We start from the raw sequence: 27,472 nt of genomic DNA on the forward strand, positions 1-27,472 counted from the left end.
TTTTTTTTTTTTTTTTTTTTTTTTTTTTTTTTTTTTTTTTTTTTTTTTTTTTTTTTTTTTTTTTTTTTTTTTTTTGCATGTTATTAAATTATTATTATGATATTCGTGTGAATTTTGTAATGCATGTAGTACCCCTCATGATTGGTTATGACTTCTATGTACATCATCCCATTAAATTTCAATTTTGGTCACAATTTTAAATACAAGACCACAAGACCTTATGCATGTCGTATGATATAATCCAGAAAGATTAAGTGTTCAACAGAAAACATATTCTCCATATTAACCTCTTTTGCAATGTCAGTCCCAAAGCTAAATGTTACGAAGATAATCATCTAATTATTCAAATTGGAGATTGCTAATGGATTGCTTTTGTGACTTGGAATTTAACAGAAACGTATTACTCCATTTCTATCAAGGAGTTTGTACAATACACACTCCACCTAATCACATTCTTGCTCAGACCCTCACCGAACAAACGGTATCAGCAAATACTCAGCATAAAAAAGCTGCAAACCAGAACATCAATAGACGGTCAGAGAGAGGGAGAGTTTTTAAAAAAGCAAGAATAATAACAATAACTTTCATAAAGCAAATGTTTATAAAGCAAACTATTTATAAAAGATAAGAGAAAGAAGAATAAATAGAAAACTCCTTCGACTCCGATACTTGAAGAGAGTCCATCTAAGACACCGAGAAGACTATGTCTAGCTACCGAGATGTAAACTTTGCTAACGAAAAGCAAATGGGAGTTATTTGTCAAAAAAAAAAAAAAACATTTAGCAATTAACATAGTTTGACTGGTTTGGACACACTATCAATCAAGAGATAGAAGCTTAAAATTACCCGATTCCAATTGAACTAAAAAGAGTACTCAACAAGATATCAGATATTTAATGCCCACATACAAAATGGTTTAATTCTGTATTGCTCATAACTGATTTGAAGTAATGCGTTAAAAACTCGTTAACAAACTGATAATACATAGGAACACCTGCAGCAATAGCAGACCTAAAAGCCCTCCAAAGAGAGGAAAACACAAGGGCTCTTAGAGGAGGAGAAGGGCACAAAGAATTCAAAAGAAAGGCCTATTAGAAACCCCTTTGAGGGCCTCCAGAACCCAAGAGCTCAAGTCCCTTCTCCCACGATGGTCAGAAATAATAGAAGGAAGGTTGACCACCTCACCAGATTTCGGTCAATAAAATACCTAGGGGTTTCTTTCCCACCAAGAAATCTTTCCAAAAGTAAGCAGTTGACTCATCCTCAATAAAACATATAACAAACTGATACCACCAAAAGCATTTAAAAGAATACACGAAGTAGATTATCCTCCGAGAACTGGCTTTTTTCCAATGAAATATTCCTATGCTTCAGAAGTGAATTTATAGCTATTAAAATTGACTGAATCAATATTGAATCCAACAGCATAAACTCATAGAGTGATTGATTATTTCACACGTTTTTCGGGAGACATCAACTACAAATAAACATTTATTTTATCTCAAATTTATAGTTACTAGACTACAAGTTAGACCACCCCTTAGAGCACCTTACCATCATGGCATTGACGCTCATTTAACTATCAATTATTTCTTATTTATTGTCTGTTTGAATTGACTTCTTAATAATGGTTTTAAAACATTTTTTTTTTCATTCACAAATATTTTTTAAGCATTTAAAAAGTGAATCCAAATAGAGTTAGAAGGATAAGCTCCTACCTTCCATATAAACATGTAAAAGGATGTTATGGCAGCTTTGCTCTTCAGATCAACTGATTTGGCACGAATCCAAAGAACGGAAGCCAAAGTGATGTGTCCAACAACCTAAAGAATGTATAAGGATATTAAATGAGTTAGAAAGTACTTATGTTGAGATCGATTTTAAATTAGTTAAAATCACTTTTGTTAGGTTCAAAATCACACTCTCAAACCTGTCATCATTGATTTTGAACAATTAAATGTTTATTTAGGAGTAATTCTAAACATAACAAAGTAACTGTAAAACTTTCAAAATCACTTCTTATTTTAGTGCTATACTTCCAATAAATATTAAAATTGGTCATGTCTAAAGTTAATATATATCAAACTTGTATAAACTTGGTAAAATGATAGTAACAATTTTCATTCAAAAACAACATTATGTGAAAATGATTCCTAAGTTTATAGACAAAAGACTAAAAGACATAGAGATTTTTTTTTTGAAAAGTTAACAATAAATAACAGTAGGCAATAGTTTAAGATTTATTGAAAATACAAAAACTAAACTTGGATATTCGAAAGTACAAGAACTAAAATAGATCATGTTCAAGAGGACTAAAATCAAAATGATATTTTAACATCATATTCGAAAAAAAATATAAGTTACTTGTCATCTCTACTTGCATACTAGTTGTAAGAACAGTTTTTATTTTATTTTTAATCTATTTTTCTTTTCATAGAACTATGACGTTGTCTATGCATGCGTTTTAAGGAACTAGAGATTTACCGTTAGCCATTTACTCCATGGGGAGGAAGATGCAACTCCCACTAAAACGGCAGCACTATATGCTACTTCAAGTAAGGAAATACAACTCCAAAACACCTGCAGAAGTGAAATCATCGTGCTAGGATATATGATTGTACATGTTCATGCCAAAATTTGAGCAAAAAGATGGAATAACTGAATACCCACCCGCTCTTGCCCTAGACGTACTGTAAAAGAACGGATGCCAAATATCTTATCTCCATCAATATCTGGTATATCCTAAAAACTCAAGTACAATAACAAGTTACAAGAATAATTGATTAGGAGTTGAAAGAGTAAATGTTACTATTATTACACTAAATATAAATCACCCTGGTTGACCTAATGGTCAATAACGGTCATTTTAAGTAATAAAGAAATTAGATGGAATGAGTTCAAGCTATATGTTAATTTTTTACCAAGAATTTAAATCTTACGAGTCACAAAATATGAAAAGATAACAAATAAACTTTTGAAATTCAATTCTCATTTAAATCAATTGTTACCTTAAATAATGCTATAACAACCGAGAAGAAACTCATAAATGCAGTTGCAAAGATCAGGGAACGTGAAAAGACAGGAGGTCTTTGGAACACGTGAGTCTGTAAACATTGATACATATTAGTCAATCCCCAAACATATAAGTGCACCAAACAAAGAAGATCTGAAACAACTTAACACAAATGCTAGTGTGTAAAACTTAACTATCAATATTTTGAGCACATGGGAATTGGAATACATGTGAAATATCTAAAACTACATTACAGATTTTTTGTGGGTTGATGTTGGACATATGTGATGTCTGAAAAAGACGATGTTTTCTGTTACAGAGTTATGTGGGTTGATGTAACACTTATGTGATATGCCTAAAAAAGGACAGAGTTTTCTGTTTAATCAAAAGGTTGAAGCCATAGGTGAAGTCCAAACTATATGATTAACGAATTTAAAATCTTTTCATTGGCTACACAGTAGCAGAGCATTTATTTGACCACAGTAATAATTAATCTGAAGATGTGAGGTGGAATCAGACTTCCTTATGTGAGGTCGATCCAACTCTCTCAAGGGTTGAGGAGGAGACAAATTTGGAACTGGAGGGGGAGCTTGTGAGCCCTTCCAATAAAGAGGTGGAATCTCATGGTGAGGGTCGTATCAATAGAATAATTACAACCAAGGACCCTCATCTTGCTTCATATGTAAGGTGACTCATCAAGTTTCTGAGTGTCCAAAAAGAATGGCTCTTGAAGCTTTTCAGACCACATTGGGAACAAATATAACAGTTGAATCTGAAATTACGGAAGTCGAAACATCGCAAGTCAAAGGCATCGACGCATGGGATCCTTCAAATTCTTATTAACTCTATAGAAGAAAGTAGGGGAGATGGAATGGTTCTTTGCAGAGTAGAATATAAAGAGCTGATTTCTCCAATACAAACAAGAGCTCAATGATGCTTACTACGTCATTTCTAAGAAGTACAAAGTAAAAGCTAAAAAAGCAGTTTGGAAATCCCTCCCTAGTTTTCTCAAGTTCTCAAAATGGTAGCAAAAGTAAATAATAGTCATTTTTATAGGGGAGTGTATTTTTAGGTTTATAAAAAGTTTTTGTTCATGGTTGTTTTTATATGGTAATCTTTATATTTTTTTTAATTTTTCCTTTTCACTCCTTTTGGGAGTTTGTATCCTTTGAATTTTTAATTCTTTCCTAATGAGAAGTTGTTTCTCTGAAAAAAAGTAAAAAATTGCCATCAATCTATCTACCCCCGTTCAAATAGTATCTAATCTTTTGATCCCACCAACTTTTCTGTTTATTGAACATGATTTTTGTGTCCCCAATTCGTCCGTCTTATTTAGATTTCTACATGCATATTCAAACTCACGTCTACACTTACATCAGTGGCCTGGCTTCCAATCTAGAAAAATTAATTACAGTTGTGCATAGAAATACACCTATGAGCACGAAGTCAACATACATGCATATTGATATTCCTCATAAAATATTATTATATAATAAACATTTAAAAAAAAAATTAACATGCCACAACATGACTAGAGCATGGATAACAATCATTATTTATTCAAAATAAGAGGTACTTTTAACCTGCATGTGTAGGAAAAAAGCAAGTTGAACAATCACGGCTCGAACAGCTAGAATGCACATAGCGGCTACCACAGCAAATCTCTTCCATCTCAACAGTGGCAGCTGAAATAACAGAAAAGTTAAAAGACCATCAAGCTCCTAATCAAAATCAATTTTTCTTTCAATTACTTAACTATGCTCACAAAAATATTTAGTTTACATCATCCTGAATCACAATATTAACATCAAAATCAATCGACAATTAAGGAGGTAGAATTTCAGAATGGTGAACAAGAAAAAAAATGACTCAAAAGTTCCAGGGAGTCAATTTAGATCCTCAATCAATCATTTAAATTATTTTTCACAAAATTCCATTCAAAATCAACTCAAAATTTTGTAAATAATTCTTTCTATAAAAAATCTACCGTGTACGAAAAAAATTATCGTGAGAAAAATAGAAGAGAATTTATTTATTTTATTTTATTTTCTATGGACCAGAGATAATTTCATTGATGATTGAAATTTACAGAAGGGATATAAAATCCATGATGTTGACAATGAGAGAGGTATAATTATAAGAAGTAAAAATATTAGATGGTTTACACCAAGATATAACTTGGTAAACAACATTATTGCTTCGTAGAGAGATTGCAAAAAGTGTTTACTGTCTTCTAGAATGGATTTGTAGGTGATAGAAAAATTGTTGGTCCAATTTTGATAGCCAATGAATGGGGAAGAACTACTGAAGATGAAAGAAGAAAGTTTGGAAGATGGGACCTAGAGAAACCTTGAAGTATCTCACATAACAAATGTTTCACATTTCAACCTTTTTGTTCTTATTTTTATGAAGAACTATACTTTGATTTAGAAAATAGAAAGGATACACCAGGGGCAATGCAAAAAGTCAGCCTAGAACAAAACGAGCCAACGAAAAATCACAAGAACGACCTCCAACTATTAAGAAAAAGAAACAAAGGATAACTACAAAAATCTCTAGCCACTGAAACCCAAGGGGGGTCATTGGAGCTAGCTATGGACCGAACCTCCCCCAAGGCCTCACTCTTCATTCACAGAAAAAACCTGAACCTGTCGCTTGTAGTAAGAAACTCTACACTCCTCTGCATTAAGAATAAGAAAAAGATTGATAGGACCTATATTTAGTATCCAAACAGAACAGCAAACACCGAACGGGACTTAAACTCCAGAAGGCACATCTTTTTGGCACTTTCTCAGCAGTCTTTATACTATCTAAACATGCTAACCATACAAACATTTCAACCTTTTCTGGACAAGAACCATTCTAAACGTTCATATTTCGTTTGGAAATGGAAAAAAATTTTCCCTTCTAAAGATAGGTCCTGTCAACCCATTGTAAAGGTGTCTTATCTAGCCTACCAACCTACTTTCTTTACACCCCCCCAACCTCAAGTGACAGTAGCACTGACAAAGAAAGGAAGACGATAGTTTACTTGCTTCTTTAGTTTTGCAAATGCAACTCCTATCTAACAACTATATTGGGTTAAAGAGAGACAAAGGAAGCAGTGGTCATGAAAAGGAAAAGAATGTGAAAATTGATTACCTATTTGGACCCTGTGCAATAATCATTAATGTTATCTCACATTTAATTATGAAAAGAGTGGTTTCAACACTCCAATAAAAGGATACTGTAGCCAGTTTAGACAAGATGGACATACTTGATTTGGCTTTTTGGTAGATAAGAATCTGAAAATAAATGATAAGATAAAGGAACCCACTCACATCAATGGAATAAGCAGTCCCAAGAATAAAGCTGATCAAAAGTGCCCAAAACAATGGCCATGAACGAACAACCCATCCTAGCCAAAAACTCTGTACAAAAACATAGGGAGAGTAAAGTAGTTTAAGAATGGAATCTTGGCGCCCATTATACGTAGTTCAGATACACAAATGGAAATAGCCATAAGAAGTAATATTTATTAAAAGCTTATAATAAAAGTTATATGCATCTACAGATATTCCTAACTAGAAATAGTATCTATACTCTATATACATATAAAAGGTTATAAGAGAGAAACTTACCTACCCATTTTGCACTCCACTTTTCAATATATACGTATTTCTCCCTCCATATTTTAATATATCTTAAAATATTAAATTATAAGATTATAATTAATGAAATGAAAATTTTAAAATGGTCTAGAAAAGTGTAGGGACCCAATAGAAATTAAAATCAAAACTCAAGAATAAAAGTACAACATTTTAAAACATGGAGACCAAACAGAAACTAAACTCAAAACCTAAGGACCAAAAGGTTATTTTGTCCAAAAAAAAAAAAAAATAGTACGCAGATATTTTCTACATATTAAATTGCTTCAAATAGACCCCAAAAGATACTAAAATAAAAATTCTAACAAAGGGTCTTGCGAATGATGTTGCACATAAAAAGTAATACCAGGATAGAAAACGTGAAGACAATTGCAACGCCAGTTCCAAAAGAATATTCTCCCGATGCTAATGGAAGATATGGCTTGTTAATCTGCAATGGAAACACATAGGAATCATTAAGGTCTTCTTTGATGGCTACAAGAAAGAATATTGCAAGCTCCGCTTTTATTATTATTCAAATGTTGTTAAGTGAAGGTCAGATCATATGATAGCTTATTCTGCACACTCATGGTGCTACCACACATTTTTAGAAGATATATATGGTTGAAATGCTCACACTGGTAAATTAAAAAAGATTATGGTATTGACCAAATAAGGAGATCACTACACAAATAGGCATGATACCCTGCCAGAAATGCCTATGTAAATATAGGTCCAAAACCAAGACTGCTACATCATTCTGATAAAAATTTACTCATGGGATACTCTTCCAAGTTCGCTAAAAATTATGACAGCAGACCTAATTTAATATGCTGCTACGGGAAAAAGAATACAAAAGAAGTACCTTGTCTATTTCGATGTCAAATAATTGGTTCAGACCTACAATATAAATATTCATGAAGAGGGCAGCAACTATAGCCTGGAAATTTTTTGCAAATGTGTTATATATTTACAAAAGCACAAAAAAAAAAAAAAAAAAAAAAAAAAAAAAAAAAACTATAAATCTTGTTTGAAAAATCACCTCCAAAAANCCAGTTAAAAATAATGGTGACAAGTCTGATAGTTTCTCAACAGCTAGTAGAGAAACTGATACAATGCTCAATGCCTGCAAGCATGAAAGGAAAGCATAAGCTGAAGATACATAATATATTTCACAGAGAGTAATTTTTCAGTGCTTTAGATGGTGGCAGGCACAATGTGGCGGCTACATCAAATAATTTTCCCACAGAGAATGAAATGAAACAAAAAGTTATTGACCTAAAAGGACATGAGTTTTTAAACGTAACTGTACCAATAACTGTGTGCGGCCGTGAAAACCTATAGAAAGCATCCAAGAAACTCTTTACAGAGTCACCATAATTTTTGGAATGTAAAACTTCCGATTCGGATTCAAAAGGCTGATTAGAGGCTGCATTTCTAATTTGAATTCGGTTGTCTTTCTTCTGACAGAAGGTGTATCCTTCCCGATGTCTTCTAAAGACACATTCAACATGATGTGATTTAGATTCAGACTCCACCCAACTGGGCCTCTTAGAAATCTTCAGTGCTCCAGGCCTTGGACCTTCAATTGGGACATGTGAATGATAAGCAAGCATTCTTGAACTCTTTCCTTAATTATTCTACGTTTTCAAATCATAAGACAACAGAAGAGCCATAATTGCACATATCAAAGAAAGGAAAATGGGGGGGGGGGGGAACCAACCTTCTTCTTTTCTGAATCTCTTCATGAAGTACATCCCAATTATATGAATTTTACAAAAAGAAGACCTAACGAAGGTCACCCGCTTTAAAAATATCAAGAAATAGTTCTGACTCCAGGAAGAAAAAACAAACAATAAATTCCCACAGCACTTGGATGCTTCTTTTAGGATCATTAAACATCCTTCTATTTTCACTCTATCTATAACTCTCACAAAACCAGACTTTAGTCATCCGGTGACCAGATTTGATAGTTAAAGTTATGACCACAGAAACTACCAAATATTCTTTCAGACTAAAATTTGCGTCTCTTATTGAAGCTTGTGGTCTTGAATTATGGAAAAAATTTCCTTCAACATCTTAAGGATTGGTTTTAATCAAAGTTCTTAGAGAGCTCTCATTTGATCTTTCCACAAGACCTTGCTGAAAACTAGTCACATGGGAGAATCTCACAGACGAATACAAGTCTGTCTGAGAATCACATGGGACTACACCAAACCCTCAAAATGGATGGTAAAAGGGCACATCCATCCACCTCTCTACTAGAAAAACAACGCAAGAATGAAATGGACAGAGGCACAGTTGCAGAGTCAAACTTCAGTAACTTTTATTATTTTTCTTCTTCTTTTTTTTTTTTATAAGAAACTATCGATGTATTAGAGACAAAAAAAAAAAACAAATGGTTACTTTTATAAATTACAGGGACCAAAATGGACATATTAAAAGAATAGGGACCAAACTAAACCAAACTTGAATGTGTAGGAACCGCAATGAACATTTTGAAAGTGCAGGGCCAAAGTAGTATTTGAACTTCCAAAAGATAGTGGTTTGAATGCCACCTAGACTTTGTATGTTGTATACTATTACTATTACGGAAACAATTCTCCTGTCATCTTGTTTTCTTTATTTCTTTTCAAAAGAAACGGATTCATTAGATTTCATTGATGAGACAAACTTACAAAAGGGGAAAAGACGTTCCTAACAAAAGGTGTCAAATCATATTGTACAACAATTTCTGTGTTTTGTTATTTACTTCTCTATTTGTAACTAGCTCCTAATTGATAAATGAATGATCGAGCTTGGTCTTTTTTCTCTTGTACGTGATTTTTCGTTCCTATTTTGTTTCCCTGATAATTGCCTTTTAGACTCCCCTTGTATTCATCTCTTCAAGAAAGAATATTTTCTTATCATTGAGAAAGGAATTACAAAAAAAAAAGTTCTTCCAACCGGCAATGAGAGTAGATAAGCTACAAAGGCAGAAATAACTATAGTCTTTTCACACCAAGGTTCAACCCAATAAATATCCACCCTCGCACAACATCACTTGCATGCCTGCAAAGGCTAAAAGATAACACATGAACGAGAAGTGACCTAAACAACCCCATTATCGGTACACTAGGAAACCACATGCACCCCATCTTCCCATAATCTCGTCCAAAACAAGGAGCTATATTTATAGAGGCTACACTAAAAAACATAAACATAAACAGAGGATAAAGTCACCCAGTGAAATACAACAATACATCATTTTCAAAAAGACTAGGATATGTTATCAGACTATACATTAATTCAGATATATTTGAATATCCACACATTTCAATGATTTTCACATAAATTTGTTCAAATTTATGATGACATTTAAATGTGTAAAATAAGCTAAGGAAAAAAAATATATCTTTCCAGAAATGGAAGAAATGAATTGTATATTTCTCATGATCTTAACATCTTATAGCACAAGTCAAAGGATTAAATTTTTATAATGATTCAACCTATCCTAGGAAAGAAATGTAAGTCAACTATGTTCCTTGGTAAATTTCATTAGTAGTAAAATTAAGTCTTCAAATATATGGTTAAAAACGTTAAATATTTTCACTCAAATTTTATTATTTTCCTTTATCGATTACTAGTTTCAAACATAAGCTAATAAGTAATGATTGAACACTTTAGCAAGTGTCCAATAATCATCCAACATGAGTTCGTCAGCATCTGACACATGTTGAACAAGTGCTTAAAGTATCAAACTAGAACACATATTCAGTGAGTATTCAACAGACATCCAACAAATATCAAGCAGTGCGCCTGTTAAACCAAACTAAGGGTGCAGGCTCATAGAGACTGTAAAAATGCTCATCCTAGAATTATCCACGACGATTGCCGGATGGGAGAAATGATTCAACGGCTAGAACAATGTATAGGAAGGAGAAAAACTAAAAAACTTGTGCTTTGATTATACATGTAAGGTGTAGGAAGGAGCCATAAAAATGTTGAACAAGTGCCCAAATAATCAACCAACATGTGTTCATCAGCATCTGACATGACCATGTTGAACAACTGTCGAAAGTATCATATAGAAAACAAACTCAACGCTTCAGATTTCTAAATCTACTCAATAAACATGAAGGCACTTCCTTAAAATTGATCCGCACCTTCCTCCCACTCTTATGACACGTGCACACACAAGAGGTATATGTAATAGAAATAGACGCAGATTCACACGTGTGTACAACCTTTTTCCAGGGATATTCGACAATAGCTATCTATTTGTTAACCTATTTTTTTGTAATAATCAGCGGAGTGTTATTCTTTTGGACTGGAGTCCATTCTTGTAGTTGGTTGAGAACTCCTTTTGTGAGCTTGTCTTTTTGTACACGTTCGTATACTCTTTCACCCTGGAAGGACTATTTCTTATTCCAATATATACATAGATATAGATATATTTGTATATTATTGAAAGTTAACTTAATATTGAACTATTGATTAAGATACCATAATTTTATCTTCTTTTGCATAGAAATATTCTCAATGTTAACAAAATAATAATAATAATAATAATTTTTAGAATTGAAATCTTAGGTTCCGATAACATGTTGTTTATGGGTTTCTGATTTTGAAAATAAGCTTATAACCAATACTTCAGCGTCTAGCTTCCTAACTTTATCACCTATATTTTAAAAGCATTCTAAACGATCTGTCAAAATTTTAAAAATAAGAAAAGTATTATTTAATAACTTGATTTGGTTTGTGAAATTTGGCTCAGAATTCAATGTATTTTCAAGGGAATGTGAAAAACATACTTAAAAAATGGTGAGAAAACAAGCATAATTTTAAAAAATAAAATGGGTATCAATTTCTGTTCTAAAATGACTTTGCTGTGAAGTAAAGTGCAAGTTCAGAGTTTTAATCGACACAGGCGTTTATGCTGTCTTCAGACTTAAAGGCTATTTGCAGGTAATTTTATATCGTAGTTCCCGAATTAAATTTTTAAAATTACAACCCAATATCTGGCTAAAAAACATTAAGTGTTTCATTACGACTGAAATCATTGTTTAATTTTAAAATTCATCAACTCTCAAATAGCCCCTCCAAGCTTACATGACAACCCGCCGCCCGGATAATCTCTTCCGCTAGTTCAATTCATCTAAACTTGCACAATCAACAACAGTCTTTTGACAATAGCAGTACCAAACATGAAATTTAAAAATCAAGCAAAAATTACACGAATCCTGCGTGTGCGATTGACGAATTAAAAGATGCCAGAGAAGACGAGAATCGTAAGCGATAGTTGCAAAGAAAATAAGGATTCAAAAACGAATTGGTCTTACTTGGAAGCCAAACATTGTTGACGTCACGATTTGTCCAGCCGCTTCCAATCCCACCTACTGAACAGAAACAGCGAATCAGACAAAACCAGACTCAAATCAGCTTCACTCAAGCAATAGGATGAGAATCGCGAGAACATCATCGAGTAACTCCTCAAGTGTAAATGAAAACGAAGCATCAAAAAAGAAAAACAGACTCGAAAACAAAAACACACCAATCAACAAGAAAGAAAAAAAAGCTAAAAACAAAATGCAGAACTTCCGGCGGAGAAAACTAAGATTGAACTGAGCCGAAACAGTCTCAAACCACTAAGATTGAAAGAAAAACAAACAGCATACCAACATGACTTCGGTAGGCTCTAACGAACACGGAATCCATTGCCAAGACGGTTTCTCCCTTTGAGAAGGAAAGGAAAATGGTGGAGATTCAGAGCTCTGAAGAATGCAGAAGCAAACTTTTTTCTCGCCTTCTCCGCCCGAGCTCTGAACAACCGAACCAAAGTCCAGAAGTGCAGTTCTGCACTGAAAGGCGTTAATAAATTATTGATTCTCCGTTCTTTTCCCTTTTCACTCATTTTATTTATTTATTTATTTTATCAAAATATTATTGTTGGAACTATATTTTCATCGTTTCGTTTTAAATTTGTCATATTATTTTCGTAAATCTTAAATTTTGTCCGCCAAAAGTTAATTTTAAAAATAAATATATTTCTAAAATTTTTATTAAGTGTTGTGTTGCCATTTTTCTGGATGATTTAAAAAATAATGTAATATAAATAAATAAATAAATAAAAATATGTGGTAATTATAAGTTTAAGCTACTTACATCTGCATATGTAAATATCAAATAACAAAATAATAACAATAATCAAAATGATTATTTAAAAAAAATTGGGACTCAATAGATATTAAAAAACTTGAGAAATTGTTAAACAAAATTAGAGAATTTAAATAATTTTTAATTTTGATTTTTTGGAGTATTTAATTTTACCATTGAATTTTAAATTTTATTTTCAATAAATTATGAATTAAAAATTTTACACGGTTATTCTTTCAGTTTTCACTTATGTTCATTTTTAATGAGCTTGTATTAAGTTTTTAGATGATTTACTTAATTATAATCAAATTAATTTTCGGCCAAGAATCATGTTATAACAAATTTAAATAAATTAATTAAAATTTAACTCATTTGTAAAATTTAGAAAATATATATCATATAGAAATTAAATTCAAACCTTATCAAAATATTGACATAAATATTGACATAAATATAAAATAAAAATAAAATATTTCAAAATAATATCCAACCATTATTTGGTTATCTATAACAATTTTAGCTATGGATTACAAGTTTTTTTTTTATTATTTTATTAAGATTTTGATATACTTTTGTCTAGTTCCAATCTTACCATTTAAACCATATCAACAAAATCAATTAAATCGAGTACTTCTATTTGTTTGAAATTTACTTATAGAAGTGTCGATCTTTTCATAGAGACAAGGTCTCTCGGAACCTCTTGTGTGTGATCAACGTCATGAAAATTTTATAATACTACATTTTCTATGTGCTCATATTAGAATTCTTCTTTTTATTTAAAAAATTATTTTATAATACCATATTTTCCATGGGCTCATATTAGAATTCTTCATTTTATTTAAAAAATTATTTTATGTGGCAGGACCCGTATTATATTTTTTTTAATGATTGGAAAAAATCTTTGTTGTTGGAAGATCTATAATTAATTAAATTTATTCCAAATAAAATGAAATAAGGGATTGTTATCAAAATTTTATATAAATAAGTATGATTAGTAGTTAATTTATTTTTATTACTTCAATTTATTAAAACAAATTTAATTTAATATATTATAAATAATGTTTTTGTGTTTTTTTAGTTTATTTAGCCATCAATATTAATAATTATTCTCAAATAGACTATTGTCTTAAGATTATAGTATCATGTACATAGATAGTTAATTTACCCCAATACACTAATATATAATCCAAAGTAATTCTCACGCACACCAATAGATAATTGCTAAGATTCGTGTGCATACAAGATTTTAAATATCTTAAGTTTAAAATAATAGATCCCACAACATTTAGAAAGTTCATATTCGAGTATACATAACATCCATTCAATTTGCATATTCATACACAAAACAATCACGTGCATACATATCTAACATGTGAGATCTTATATTGGCTGAAGAAGAGAGCAAATAAAATAATTTTATTAGTGGTGATTTCAAATCGTTACAAATGGAATCATAGTCAAAAGTGGGCATAGAATCACTATTAAATTAAAAAAAAAAAAAATCAACTCAAAATTAGAGAGCAAGATAATTGATTTTTCTTCAACTATCCATCAATATATTCATAATGGCCCCTCCTCTCCCTCACGCATTCTGTGAACTTAAGCCCAAATGCATCGGCTAAGTCTTTCACTCCGTGGAATTAGTTTCCTTAGTCTCCTCCGTCAACAATCGAGCTCAATTCAGCCATTTTTATTTAAAGCTCGAAGCTCGAAGCTCGAACCTCGAGTTCCATATTTAGTGCGAGAATGGAAGGCGCTCTCTTCCCCAACAGATGCCCACTTCCAGTGAACAGACCCATTCCACCAAATCAATCTTTGAAGTTTAATTCAACGAATCTTCCTCCTCCTCCTCCATCGCCGCCTTCTTCCTCATTTCCGATCGATACCCTTCTTCAGCATCTTCTTCAATTGTCTCTGCCTCCTAATGACACTCTCCACAAGCTCAAACCTGTAAATGTTGCGCAAAAGAATGTTGCCCATTTGCCTTCTCTTCAAATTTCAGTGGATTCAACGAAGAAACGGAGCAAAGGGCCTCAGTTGAAGAAACCCGTCTTGAATTCAGCTCCGGAAATTGTGTACAATGACGAGAAGATTCGAGATGGGCCTCTTCAATTTCTCTCCAAAAAGGGTATGTGCTTGCTTAATTCAATCGCTGAACAGCCTTTTGATAGCTTGAATGCTTATTTTGATTCTGTCGAGTTTGAGTTGCTTGAAATTGATTTGGTCAGTCTCTTGAAAGCGCTAGACCTTTCGGGGCATAGCGAGAGGGCTATTTTATTGTTTGAATGGTTTGTGTCGAACTCTGTTTCTGGAAATGTGAAACTTGATAATAAAGCTGTTGAACTTATGATAAGGATTCTTGGAAGAGAATCGAAATATTCAACTGCACTCAAGCTGTTCGACGAAATGCCCATTGACAAATACTCGCTTGATGTTCGCTCTTGCACCACCATTCTTCACGCTTATTCTCGAAATGGCGAGTATAAGCAAGCCATTGCCATGTTTGATAGAATGAAGGACTGTGGTCTTTCTCCAAGTTTGGTTACATACAATGTGATGCTTGATGTTTATGGGAAAATGGGTCGTTCTTGGGATAAAATTTTAGGTTTGTTGGATGAAATGAGGAGTGAAGGTTTGCAATTTGATGAGTTCACTTGTAGCACTGTGATATCTGCTTGTGGAAGAGAGGGTTTGATAAATGAAGCTAAAGATTTCTTGTTTGGGTTGAAATCAAGTGGCTATGAGCCAGGAACTGTCACCTACAATGCTTTACTTCAAGTATTTGGAAAAGCTGGAATGTATTCAGAGGCTTTAAACATCTTGAAAGAAATGGAGGATAATAATTGCACCCCGGACTCTATTACCTACAATGAGCTCGTAGCAGCTTATGTTCGGGCTGGATTCTACGAGGAAGGAGCTGATGTAATTGACACAATGACGCGCAAAGGTGTGACGCCAGATGCTGTGACTTATACAACTCTCATAAATGCCTATGGTAGCGCAGGGAAGGAGGTGAAGGCATTAGAACTGTTTAACCAGATGAAGAAATCAGGATGTGTTCCTAATGTTTGCACGTATAATTCTATTCTTGCACTTCTGGGAAAGAAGTTGCAGTCGAAGGAAATGATAAAGATACTCGTTGATATGAGAACGAATGGATGTTCACCAAACCGAATAACATGGAACACGATGCTTGCCATGTGTGGTGATAAGGGGAATCACAAGTTTGTGAACCGTGTTCTTAGGAAGATGAAAAACTGTGGTTTTGAACCCGGCAGAGACACGTTTAACACTTTGATTAGCACATATGGCCGTTGTGGGTTGAAGATCGATGCGGCAGAGATGTACGATGAGATGATTAAAGCTGGATTTACACCATGTATTATGACTTATAACGCGCTTCTGAACGCTTTGGCTCGACGAGGGGATTGGAAAGCAGCAGAATCTGTGTTCCTGGATATGAAGAACAAGGGATTCAAACCTAATGAAACCTCATACTCATTGATGCTCCATTGCTATGCAAAAGGGGGGAATGTGAAAGGATTAAAGAGGATTGAAAAAGATATCTATGATGGTCAGATCTTCCCCAGCTGGGTTCTTTTAAGAACACTCATTCTTTCAAACATCAAGTGCAGAGCAGTTGCAGGAATGGAAAGGGCATTTGAGGAGCTGATGAAGAATGGATACAAGCCCGACATGGTCATATTCAACTCGATGCTATCAATTTTTGCTAAAAACAACATGTACGAACAAGCCCACGAGACGTTGCACTTGATTCGTGAAGGTGGACTGCAACCGGATCTCGTCACCTACAATAGCTTAATGAATATGTATGCCAGAAGAGGAGAATGCTGGAAAGCAGAAGAAATCCTCAAGGGACTTATAAAATCTGGCTTAAAACCCGATCTCATTTCATACAACACCGTAATTAAAGGCTTCTGCAGACAAGGACTCATGCAAGAAGCAATAAGAACTATGTCCGAGATGACAACTCGAGGGATTCATCCTTGCATATTTACGTACAACACTTTCGTGTCGGGGTATGCGGGACGTGGAATGTTTGCAGAGGTAGATGAAGTCATTAGCTACATGATTCAGAACAACTGCAAACCCAATGAAGTTACGTACAAGGTCGTCGTGGACGGTTATTGTAAAGCAAGAAAATATCAAGAAGCTATGGATTTCGTGTTCGGGATCAAGAACATCGACGGTTCGTTCAACTACCATTCCACGCAAAGACTTGCTTCCCATGTAAGGGAGATGATGAGTACTACCATTCCACGCAAAGACTTGCTTCCCATGTAAGGGAGATGATGAGTTCTTGATCTCTCCAGGAGGTATTCCTGCTTGTTTATTTCTTTGTTCATTATAGAGAAGTACTTGTAAATATTTAATAGCCATTACAAAACATCAAACACCTTAGGTCCTTAGCAGCTCATTCATAAATGGGAGGGGTTTGTCATTTGAAATGGGCTAAAGGTTAAGTGGGCCTTGGAGTTTGGGCTATAATGGGCCTTGGAGTTGGGCTGTAGACATTGATGAAGCCCAACTTGTCCTTTCAGTTTCACAACCTCGTTGAAGATGTCTATTTTTGTATTCTTTTTATCCCTTTTACATGTTGTGTAAGTAAGGATATTGCACTTAGAGGCTTCAACTCCAAAAAACCATTTATGTGCACATGGCTATTTATTGTCATCATCTTCTATTGCCTTAATAGTATAAAGCACATTCCCTTTTGTAATGGTCAAAATCTCACTTTTGCAGTATGGATGCAAGCATCGTTCTTAAAATTTACCTTCTAATCTATTTGATGATGATGCAAAATCTAGATAATATTCATAACTTCATCATATTTGTCGATGTCTAAATTTAGCAAGAGAAAACTTGCAGCACCGTCATGTGTTTCGATCGAGAATTTATAGTTTGGAAGATAGGTGACCTACAAAAAGGGAGATAAAAGGCTCACGTGCCAAAGTAAGAGACGGAGGAAGTTATGTATAACGAAGAAGTCAGACTTTAAGTTGCCTCATATGAGGTTATAATGAAGTATTTATAAGGAGAATGGTCAAAAGTTTCCCCTTTTCTCTTAAAAACTTAGATATTTAAAAATCAACAATAATAGATATTATTATGTGTGCAACCCAACAATACTTGTGTAGGATCTGGGTGCCATATAAAAAAAAACCTCAATGGTAGATTTTAATTTTGTTAGTTCAATAAATATGAACTCGGACTTTAACATTAATACATTCATCGTCAAATTAAGTTCATGTTAATTTACGAATTGGTTAGGGTAGTGTAAATAAAATATTTGAAAAGAGAGCAAGCATGTATATATTCACACAAAGAAACACCAAAAATAGTAAGGAGATGCGATGTTTGAACCATTTCTATCAATTACCCCACATGTGAGAGAACTGGCAGTCGAGCAAGCAGTGTGGGGAAATGAAAGGAAGAAAAAATGGTAGAAGATAAAAAAACAGCGGAGGAAATGAGATACCCTTTTTCCTCAACAGGACTTAGCGTAGACCTAAAGCTCCATGTAAGCCCGATCGAACCAAGCCAAGCCTCGCTCCACCACCCTTAGCCACAGTAAAATCCTCATTTCGTAAAAGCGGCAAAAAGGCTATTTCTTTCCAGAAGCCTCAACCACCCAGTAGTAGCCTCTCCATCCCTGACTTCTCTTCATCAGAGGGCGGTGAAGAGCGAAAACGAAACCAAACCAAGTTTTTATTAACCCCGTCAAACCAAAAATCTCTTTCTTTCTCTCTCTCTCTCTCTATCTCTTTCTATCGAAGAGCTACACTTTTAGCTAAATTGCCGAACCCTTTCAACCACTCGTTATCTTTCCCTGTGTGAACCGTCCCAACCTTCTTCAATTTCAGTTGTCGAGTGTTGCCACCGTCTTAATTGTTCGTTTTTGTGCTAAAACCCTATTTTTTGGCCTCCGATCGCCGGATTCTTTTCTGGGTTTTCTTCCTAATTGGATATCTGTAAATGGGTTGAAGAGAATATTTGGGTTTTGGAAGCGAGGAAAATGGAGTGGGACAGCAATTCGGATCTGAGCGGAGACGAGGAGGACGAGGGCTTCTTACTCAACGATGGTGGGCCTCTTCCTTTTCCTGTGGAGAACTTGTTCCAAACTGCGCCATGTGGGTTCGTCGTCACCGATTCTCTTGAACCCGACCATCCCATCATCTATGTCAACACCGTCTTCGAAATGGTTTCTGGCTATCGGGCGGAGGAAGTGCTTGGTCGCAATTGGTCAGTTTATTTGTAAAATAGTCGTATTATATTGATTCACTGCTATTTATGTTATAATTCTGGACCTTATTTAGCTGTTGAATGCATATTTTTTCTTCCTTTTGTTGGGGTGGGGTTATTTCGGTTGGTTAGAGACGGGCTGGCATTTGTTTTTGATGGTTATGTCTTGTGGTTTCTTGGGCGAATAGGAAGTCTTGGGCCTAGTTATTCTTTAATTTGTCAGTTAGCCTAATATTGGATGGATTGGCATGTTCTTGGTCTGTGTATATAGCTGATGGGTAGGTTGCTGGAAACCGTAGTGTGTTCTCTGGAAGGTATGATCGACATTTATGCAACTTTCTACATCCTTGCATTTCATTTCTTGGGACAATTTAGCTTCGTTGTGAGCTTTTGTAATCAGTTGAAGTTTGAAGAATTCTACTCATACAAGTCTCCATAATGGGTCTCTTTTCTCAATATGAGATGAATCTTCCTAGGATGGGATACTCCGATAGGGTAGATGAGTAATCTTGTGCCTACGGAAATGAACGTCTCAATATGAGACGAATCTTCAAAGGATGGGATACTCTGATAGGGTAGATGAGTAATCTAATGCTTATGTAAATGAACACTCCTTTACAAGAAGGCATATCATAAATAAAAGGCTTCCTTACAACGATGGATATTTTGTTCCCAAACCGTGAAGTGATTGTCTCTGAAAGGGAGCAATGAAATTAGTGCCAGTTTCTTAAGAAACCATTCTGCACCTTAACATCCATATTCTGCAATTTTTATCAAGTTGTTGTACCATCATTTTCTATTTTATGTGGCATACAAGAATGACCTTTTTGTTCTTAGATTCTATTATCATCATTTCAGCTAAGAAATCTCGTCTAGGTTTCCTTTTTCCCTATTGTCTTGATGGAGGCTGTGGAATATTGGCGCTGTCAAAGTGTTTTTCTTATCTAGTAATCGCTACTTCTTATGCCCGATTATATGGCAAACCGAATTCCAAAGAAATTCAAAAGGTTTGCATGGATAGTTAGAGGCATACTATAGAAATCTTTTGATGCTAAAGCTTTTCTATTTGCAAAATTTAGAAGATGTGCGTTGCTTTTGAGGAAGGAAGCACCAACCACAGGATTTTGTACGATGACAGTATTCTTGGAATGAGGATTAGGCTTACTGTTATAATTTTTCTTGTGATGCTATGTAGGGGAGGTATTTAGTCTGCTTTTGAGGCTGTAAAAGATGGAACTCTTAGGATTCTTATGATTCCGAGAAGCAAGGTTTTAGGTATTTTGAAGATCTAGTGTGTATTGCCCTCTGAAGGATGGACTTCATTTTTCATGCTTAGTTTGGTATCTTCGATACTTGAAGTTGGTGGAGATTTTTTTTTTACTGGAAAGTACTTTATAGAATGGATTGTATAAAAAGCAGTAAAACCCCAAATCTAGGCAAAGGCCAACAAGTTACGATGTCATGATGTAATTGTAATAATAGATTGTAAAAAGATTTGAATAAAATGCATGAACTGGAGTCTCAATGATTGGTTACTGAGTTTCAGGGAGTCTAGGGTTCATCAATTTGGTGAATACTTCTTGGTTAGGTTTTTGGTTGAGGACAAGGAGAAGAAATTATTCTCAAATAGGAATTTGTGGAGTTAAGTCACAAAGAGGGAGTAAGATTTGTACAAAAATGAGAAAAAAAGGTTGGTTTGATTTAGTGAGATGATAATTCAGCAAGTTTTCATAGGTTAGTATGAACTTATGGCTTTTTCTAGTAATCTCTAGTCTAAAAACTGGGAGTGCGGATTTATTTGGGAAGTGGTATGTTGGCAGCCAATCTTCTAGAATGGAAGTAATTTGGCTCGAAACACGCTTTGAAGGAGGTGATGTTTTATTAGCTTTGAAGAGTTTATACAAAAGCACAGGTCAAGATGGTTTTGACTTGAAAGATGACATTTTTCACAAAATTTTGGTTCTTTCTCAAGGATGAGGTCATGGAGGTGTTAAAGGATTTCCCGGTGAATGGTATTTTGAATTCCCCCATAAAGAGACTTCATGGGCTATGATTAAAAATGGAGTAAGGAATTTTTTCAGCAATCAGTTTGGTTCTTAGTACAAATGAAACTATACAAAGGCGTACAAGAAACCAAGCCCACAAAAAGGGAGCAAAACTAAATAAATAGGCTCCAGTCAAGTAAAATAGACTTAAAAGGTTGATTACAACATCACTCGAGTCCCTAACAACACCTCTAAAGTCCTATTATTCATCTCTCCTTATAGTCTCCGCTTCCCTTAAGGGCGGATGGAGAAGGAGCTCCTTGACTATCTCTTTGCAATTCACATGTCTAGCAAACCGAAAGTTGAATGCTTGAAACAAACAACTCCAAACCGCTCCAACAAAGTCATAACTCTAAAATTATGATAAGTTCTTTGTTTCCTTCCAACAAAGAATGCATCAAAGTGAGCCTACTAAATTGGGCAACTTTCTCATTAATCGATCCAAGATGTTGAACTTTTTTCGTGAATGGCCTGTTACGTGAAAAACGTAACCTTCTTGGGAAATTTCACCTTCCACTATAAAGTAAAGAAAGACACATTTGAGGGAGAGTGGTTCACCATACGCCAAAAGAGGGAATTATAAGAGATTTGGACTCTGAAGATGAATATCCCTTCGCCCTCAACTAATCTCTGACTCCTCAATCAAGGATAAAACAGCCATAATATCTTGGTTTCTTATCAGAAGATAGATGACAAAACCCCAATCAAAATGACAGAGCCCATCTGCCACCCAATTTCTCATACATAGGGTAAAGAGGTCTGTCCTCCAACTACTTATCCTACCAAAAAATAAGTATCCCTCCCATCAGCCACAAAAAACTGAACAAATTGAGAAAAGAAGGGGAGCTCATCAAGGATTTTTGGAAGTGAATTTAGCCCTATGGATATTCGCCCAAAAGGATGAGGACTATATTTGCTTGTGATAATTCTGTACCATAAGGTCTTGGATTAAAGAGGAAGCACTGCAATTATTTAGCCAACAAGGTCTCGGTTCGTGCCCTTACATTCCCTAATTCTATCCCCCTAAGTCCATTGGCTTTGTGACCACCTCTCATTGCATAAGACAAGTCCCTTCCCCTCTTCGATCCTCTCCACCCAAAATCCTTTGTAAACTTTTCATGGGAAAAAATGTATACTGAGATACAACTCAAGAATGAACAAATAAAAGTCATCCTACCTCTTCTGAAAGTAGCTTTTCTCCCACGAGGCTACTCTCTATGAACCCTATCCACTACTGGGTCCAAAAGGAGAAACTTCTTGGGTTTTGGCCAAGATGAAGGCCACAAATAGAACGAAGGGAATGAACCAACCTTGCACCCCGCAAGAGCAGCCCATCCACATTCCGAGGGTCACCATTCAAACCAAAATCTAAAACTTGTCTTTCTTAATCTTAAGCCTAGACATAGTCTTGATGATTGCTCTAATGTGATTCAAATTGAGGAACAACCTTTCCTTCAATTAGTAGAAAAAGATGGTTTCATCAGTGAACTAAAAATGGGATGATCTTTATCCTTTCCAATCGCAGAACTTTCAAGAATATTGTCATCGACCTTGAGAAATAATTCTACTAAGAATATCCATTGTGAGCATAGAGTGAAAAGGAGGAGGATCACCATGTATAAGACCTCTCAAGGCTCAAATGCTATGGTGGCTTACCATTAATGAGAATGAAGTACGTAACTGTTTTGCTGCAACTCCAAATCTGCCATCTTCATTTACACCTGAAGTCTCTCTTCACTAAATTTTTTCATGGAAGTTTCTATTCATGTGATCCTATGCCTTCTTGAAGTCTTAAAGTGAACCTCTTTTGTTTGGGAGTTCTATAATCCTCAATATCCTCATTATTAATAAGGGCTTGGTCTATAATTTGCTACCCCTAATAAGTAACAAATGTATTGGTTAAAAGGTTAGTTGGTGTGCTGTATTCTACAGTGTTGTCCTTTCTTATTCCTTTACTTGTGGAAAATGAAATAATGATACAAATCCTTTCATCTTCCTCAATGTAACTTGGTTTCTTACTAGGAAGAAAAAAAAAAAGATTATCGAAAGGGGAAAAGATGGTTTAGTTTCCAAAAAAAAAAAAAAAGGAGAAGAAGAATAGGAGATGGTGCTTCGGCTTATTCTTTTGGATTGAAACCCTTTCTTGTATAGCTAGTTTGGTTTGAATCCAATGGGCCGTCTTTCTGTATGCCATTTTCTACTCTTTTGTGTAAGAAAAGAAGAGAAAAGGGGCAAGCCAACAAAAATTGATCTTGAGAAAGCATAAAATATGACAGGTGATTTTTTTGTTAATGGTTAATAAGTAAAAAGTAGATTGATCTTTGGAAGCTGTTGGTGGAGAAAGTTATGCATACATTGGGTAAATGGACGAAGTACTGTCATTTGAAGCTAGTTCAGCTATTTATCAATTTGTACTAGCTATATTACCGACCCTTTTCATGTCAATGTTTCCTATACCAAACAGAGTGGTAGTAAATGTGGAAAGAAATATAAGAAACTTCCTTTGGCATGGTAAGGTGGCAAATTTCGAATTGGACATTTGAAAAGGTGTGAAATTTTATGGCAAATGAAGTAGTGATATTTCAGAGAAACTGATAAAGTTTGGCATAATGTGATCACTAGTATATATAGGCCAATGGAGGAGTGGTTAACTAGGGAGGAAAAAAAGGATGAAGCACATAAGTTTTTGGTGGATATTTCCATGATAAAAAGAAAAACATAGTCTTAGAACACTCTTGAATCAAATTTGGAAATGGGAAGTGAATCAAATTTCAAGACAATCAGGACATTTAGATTATTTTCAACCACTTGCTCTAAAATTTCCAAATCGTTATACAGCTGTCTGGGGAATGTGCATTTGATTGTTGGGATGATTTTGATGTGTTGGGATATTCTGACTTGGAGAAAGATGGAGGAAATTCAGTTTAAGGAGTTTTTGATCTTGTAAAGCTACTTTAGATTAACCACTGCGGTTGGAAGAGATGTGAGGACTTGAAATATTCATATTTCCGTGTCTTTTCCAGTAAATCTTGTTTTATCATTTGAGATTGTCGAAAAGTTGTTTGGCTGAAGATTTCTTTGAGAAAACTTGAAACAGAAAGTGCCCCAAAAAGAAGTCTTTGTTTGATCAGCTTGTCTTTGGGATCAAAATACTTATCAGCTTTAAAGGAAAGACCCCATGTTGGCTTTGGATCCATCAAGATTTTGTCTTCACTTTGGAGCTTGTGAAGGCTTGGAGGTTTGAGCCCAAAAAGAAGTATTTGTTTGATCTTCTTGTCTCATAGTTATAGTTCATGGAGGATTAGTGCTCTTGTTTAATAAATTTGAATCATCATGGAATATTCAAAATCTGTTTTTAGTGACCTTTTCAAGAGGAAAACGGAGAAGCTTTGTACGAGAGACCTTGAAATTTGTTTGGAGGTGTATTTGGAAGGAAAGAAACCACCATAATTTTCAATGGGCAAACGGGAGGTTGTGAGAAGTACTTGAGTTAGCTAAATTTTAATTGTATTGTGCGTTTCCTTAGAAGTGATTAGAAATTATAGTGCCTTTACAATCAATTCTAACTGGGGTGCTTTTCTTTAAGTTACTTGGGTGGTTTATCTGGGTGGTTTTAGCGGTGGTGCCTTTTAGGTGTGTTATTAGGTTGTAACACTGAAGAACTTGTTTTCTTGTTTCAAGAAAAAGGAAAATAAGACACTTCTGTAAATGTGGATGAATGCTGCTGGTTTTTTAGAAAAAGATGGGCTCTTCATAAACCAAATCCCTTACAAGGGAAATTGGGTCGGTTGGTTTACAAAAATTTGAGAGTTTCTCTACAAACATATATGGGGAGGTTCTTATCCAAAATAGGGATAAAATTCTTTATTTGGGAGCCTAGTTTGTCGAGTATCAACATCCACGATGTTCTTCAAAGGAAATCCCCTTGGCTGTACATCTCTCCCTCACGCTGCCCTCTGTATATGGTGGATCTAGAAATAACTTTGCCAATGAATTTTGGAGCTTTAACTTATCATCTATGGACTGGGATTTGGTTCATCTAGGCGACATCTTCTCTTTCTAGTGTTTTGATGGGACATCCTTTCAAAGATGAGAAGAAGACTCTTTGGTTGAATTTCATGAGGGCTTTCTTTTGGAGTAGTTGGCTTGAGCGGAATGGTCGTATCTTCAATGTAAAGAAGCATAACACACCAACTTTTGTAGATTCTATCATTTTCTTAGCTTTATCTTGGAGGAAGATAAAACATCCTTTTTGTAATTACAACTTAACTACTCTCGCTCCACAATGCACAAGCTTCTTGTAAATACCTCTTCATAGGGAATGTTTTTGTTTCCTGTAAGGAAGAAGAGAGAGAGAGAGAGAGAGAGAGAGATCACTTCTCCAATCTTCCCCATCTAGGAAATATTGTTGGTCTCATTTTTAAAAATAAGTGGATGGACCACCCTTTTCATTTATGTGGAGAATGGGTGGAACTCTATGTTTAAGTGGTTGGCTGCCCATTCACGAATGAAAATCGCTTTATGTATGCTCGACTTCGGTTGTTGGTGCTATAAAAATGAGTACATCATGACAAGAACAGTCACCCAGGAAAATCAATCTTCCATTTTTAATTTGTGGATGGTGAAAAAAAAGAACTTTGGATGCGACCGCAAAAGAGGCCTTGATTGGAACCCTTTGTCTCTTTGGATAATCGAGCTAAAAATAGGATTTTTGTTGTTACTCTTCATTCACTTTATTAAAAAAAGGAAGGGTAATTTCACAATTCTTTGGGGAGGGTGCACCCATTCTAAGGCAACAAATAATTTGTTCATTGACCGTCGCTTTATCTTGTAAGCTTTTCTTCTCTAGTATCAAATCTCTAAAAGGGCTCCTCTAACTCTTGGAGAATCCTTAGGCATACGCCTGTTGAAACAACATTAGGACAACATTTTAACAATGCATCCCAATAATGGGAGAGGGTTTCTTATGGATACAGATAAAAAGGATGGATTGTCTTGGCTTTGTTGGTAGAGTACACCTTTTATGGAAACATAGACTTCGTATGACAAACATCATAAAGAAAAAGACCCCCTCCTGTTTCTTTGAAAAGTGATGTTTCAAATCTTTACTTTTGATTCTTCCTCTTCAAGGTCAAATTTTCACCATTGTTTGAAATGTCCTTTGAGCTAAGAAAATTTGGAAAGATGAGCAGTCTTCTTATAAAGTTTCCTCTTTTAATATAGTGGCCTTAAATAAATAAAGGGAATTCTTGGCCGATGCAGCCTTCTCTCCCCCTTATGTTATCTGATTTCCACGTGGCCTTTGTCGAAACAGGTTCAAGTCTATCTTAAAGAATATTATGGGAGGCATGTCTTTATCTTTTGTTCTAATAATAAGACTTCCACTTTAGGGAATGATCTTTTGGATGATGATGAATTTTTCAATGGGAGTGTTAGTAGTTACATGTCTTTTGATGGAGAAACCCTTATTGAAGATTTTAGTACTGGTCTCCTAGAAGACTTCATTAAAGGTTGTTTGATCTCTCTTTTCAACGAGGAATATATCTGGATCTGGCTTCTTTTTCAAGAATATATATGGAGCTGGGCAAAATGGTCACTCCAAGGCCTTTTATCCCTATCATTTTGAAAAACTCAATTTTCCAGATTACTTTCATCAAGCTGCCATCACTCTTGTTCCTATCAATTGCAAGGGCAACTATGACAATTACAATTCCAAAACGGCTGGAAGGTTCTAGTGTTTCTGCCATTCTCTGGTACTTTGGTTTGCTAGTTTTAAAATTCGGGTTTGGTTAGGTTGTTTGTGGGTTTAATTTATTCATATATTTAAATGTTCTTGGTTGTGTGGAAGGAGTTTCTTTGTTCTCCTTTTGGTTGTTTTGGTTAGCTCGTGGGCTTTCTATGGTGTGCTTTTAGATTCTTTTTAGGTGATTTTATTTGTTTGGTTTTTTGTTGTTTGTTTTCCTCTTTTTGGAAGGTTGTTTCCTTGAATATTATCTTTGTAGTGTAAAGTCGTTTATCACTTGAAGCGAAATCCAGCTCAAAAAGCAACGCTTACATTTCTCATTTCCTCCAACTCAAGAGTCCAACTGGCCATCAATATAAATCAATAATCAATTTTCAGGCGTTTAACCTTTCAATATTTGGAGTTGAAAAATTCATGGTATTAACACATGAATTTATTATTTATTCGGGTTCAAGGAGTCTAAATTTGTAGCTTAGTTCTTTGATTAGTGGGTCATGCATGCCCACTTTATCTATGCTTCAATCTTGAGAGCACCCCATTTATCCCAAACCCAAGGTCCTCTTACTCTCACCAGCTGCAACTTCCTTCTTGGTGAGGGCAACTACTCCGAAGAGGTTTTATGGGGGAGGGGGGGGGGGGGGGGGGG

The 27,472-nt window shown here is 34.9% G+C and overlaps 3 protein-coding genes across 5 annotated transcripts in view; 2 read left to right on the forward strand and 1 right to left on the reverse strand.

Moving 5' to 3' along the window:
• Positions 1 to 250: 250 nt before the first annotated feature.
• Positions 251 to 12,517, reverse strand: LOC111492342 (homogentisate phytyltransferase 1, chloroplastic-like). 2 transcript variants are annotated; one of them, XM_023141653.1, is made up of 13 exons: positions 12,297 to 12,517; positions 11,961 to 12,014; positions 7,947 to 8,221; positions 7,682 to 7,765; positions 7,505 to 7,579; positions 7,007 to 7,090; positions 6,334 to 6,423; positions 4,597 to 4,698; positions 3,009 to 3,104; positions 2,671 to 2,742; positions 2,485 to 2,580; positions 1,719 to 1,823; positions 251 to 509 (listed from the first exon to the last, which is right to left on the reverse strand). In XM_023141653.1, exons 1-13 carry the CDS (start codon positions 12,334 to 12,336, stop codon positions 468 to 470), a joined length of 1,215 nt encoding a protein of 404 aa, XP_022997421.1. In that variant the 5' UTR covers positions 12,337 to 12,517; the 3' UTR covers positions 251 to 467. The 2 variants fall into 2 exon arrangements, with proteins under 2 accessions (XP_022997421.1, XP_022997420.1); XM_023141652.1 differs by having other exon boundaries at positions 11,961 to 12,017; positions 12,297 to 12,516.
• Positions 12,518 to 14,081: 1,564 nt separating this feature from the next.
• On the forward strand, positions 14,082 to 17,663 carry LOC111492320 (pentatricopeptide repeat-containing protein At2g18940, chloroplastic-like). 2 transcript variants are annotated; one of them, XM_023141616.1, is made up of 2 exons: positions 14,082 to 17,111; positions 17,648 to 17,663. In XM_023141616.1, the coding sequence occupies exon 1, from the start codon at positions 14,521 to 14,523 to the stop codon at positions 17,077 to 17,079; it is 2,559 nt and encodes an 852-aa protein (XP_022997384.1). In that variant the 5' UTR covers positions 14,082 to 14,520; the 3' UTR covers positions 17,080 to 17,111; positions 17,648 to 17,663. The 2 variants fall into 2 exon arrangements, with proteins under 2 accessions (XP_022997384.1, XP_022997385.1); XM_023141617.1 differs by lacking the exon at positions 17,648 to 17,663 and having other exon boundaries at positions 14,082 to 16,993; positions 17,044 to 17,515.
• A 551-nt stretch (positions 17,664 to 18,214) lies between these two features.
• LOC111492326 (adagio protein 1-like) overlaps positions 18,215 to 27,472 on the forward strand; it is a 12,209-nt gene continuing 2,951 nt past the window's right edge. The window contains exon 1 of the mRNA XM_023141627.1: positions 18,215 to 19,038. Coding sequence (XP_022997395.1) covers positions 18,812 to 19,038 — 227 coding nt within the window. The 5' untranslated portion in view covers positions 18,215 to 18,811. The remainder of the gene's footprint in view (positions 19,039 to 27,472) is intronic.

Source organism: Cucurbita maxima, unplaced genomic scaffold, assembly GCF_002738345.1.
Source record: "Cucurbita maxima cultivar Rimu unplaced genomic scaffold, Cmax_1.0 Cma_Scf00017, whole genome shotgun sequence".
Lineage (NCBI taxonomy): Eukaryota > Viridiplantae > Streptophyta > Magnoliopsida > Cucurbitales > Cucurbitaceae > Cucurbita > Cucurbita maxima.

Bases quoted from the DNA above. Each gene is read 5' to 3' on its own strand.
- LOC111492320 (XM_023141616.1), top strand. From the start codon at position 14,521: ATGGAAGGCGCTCTCTTCCCCAACAGATGCCCACTTCCAGTGAACAGA.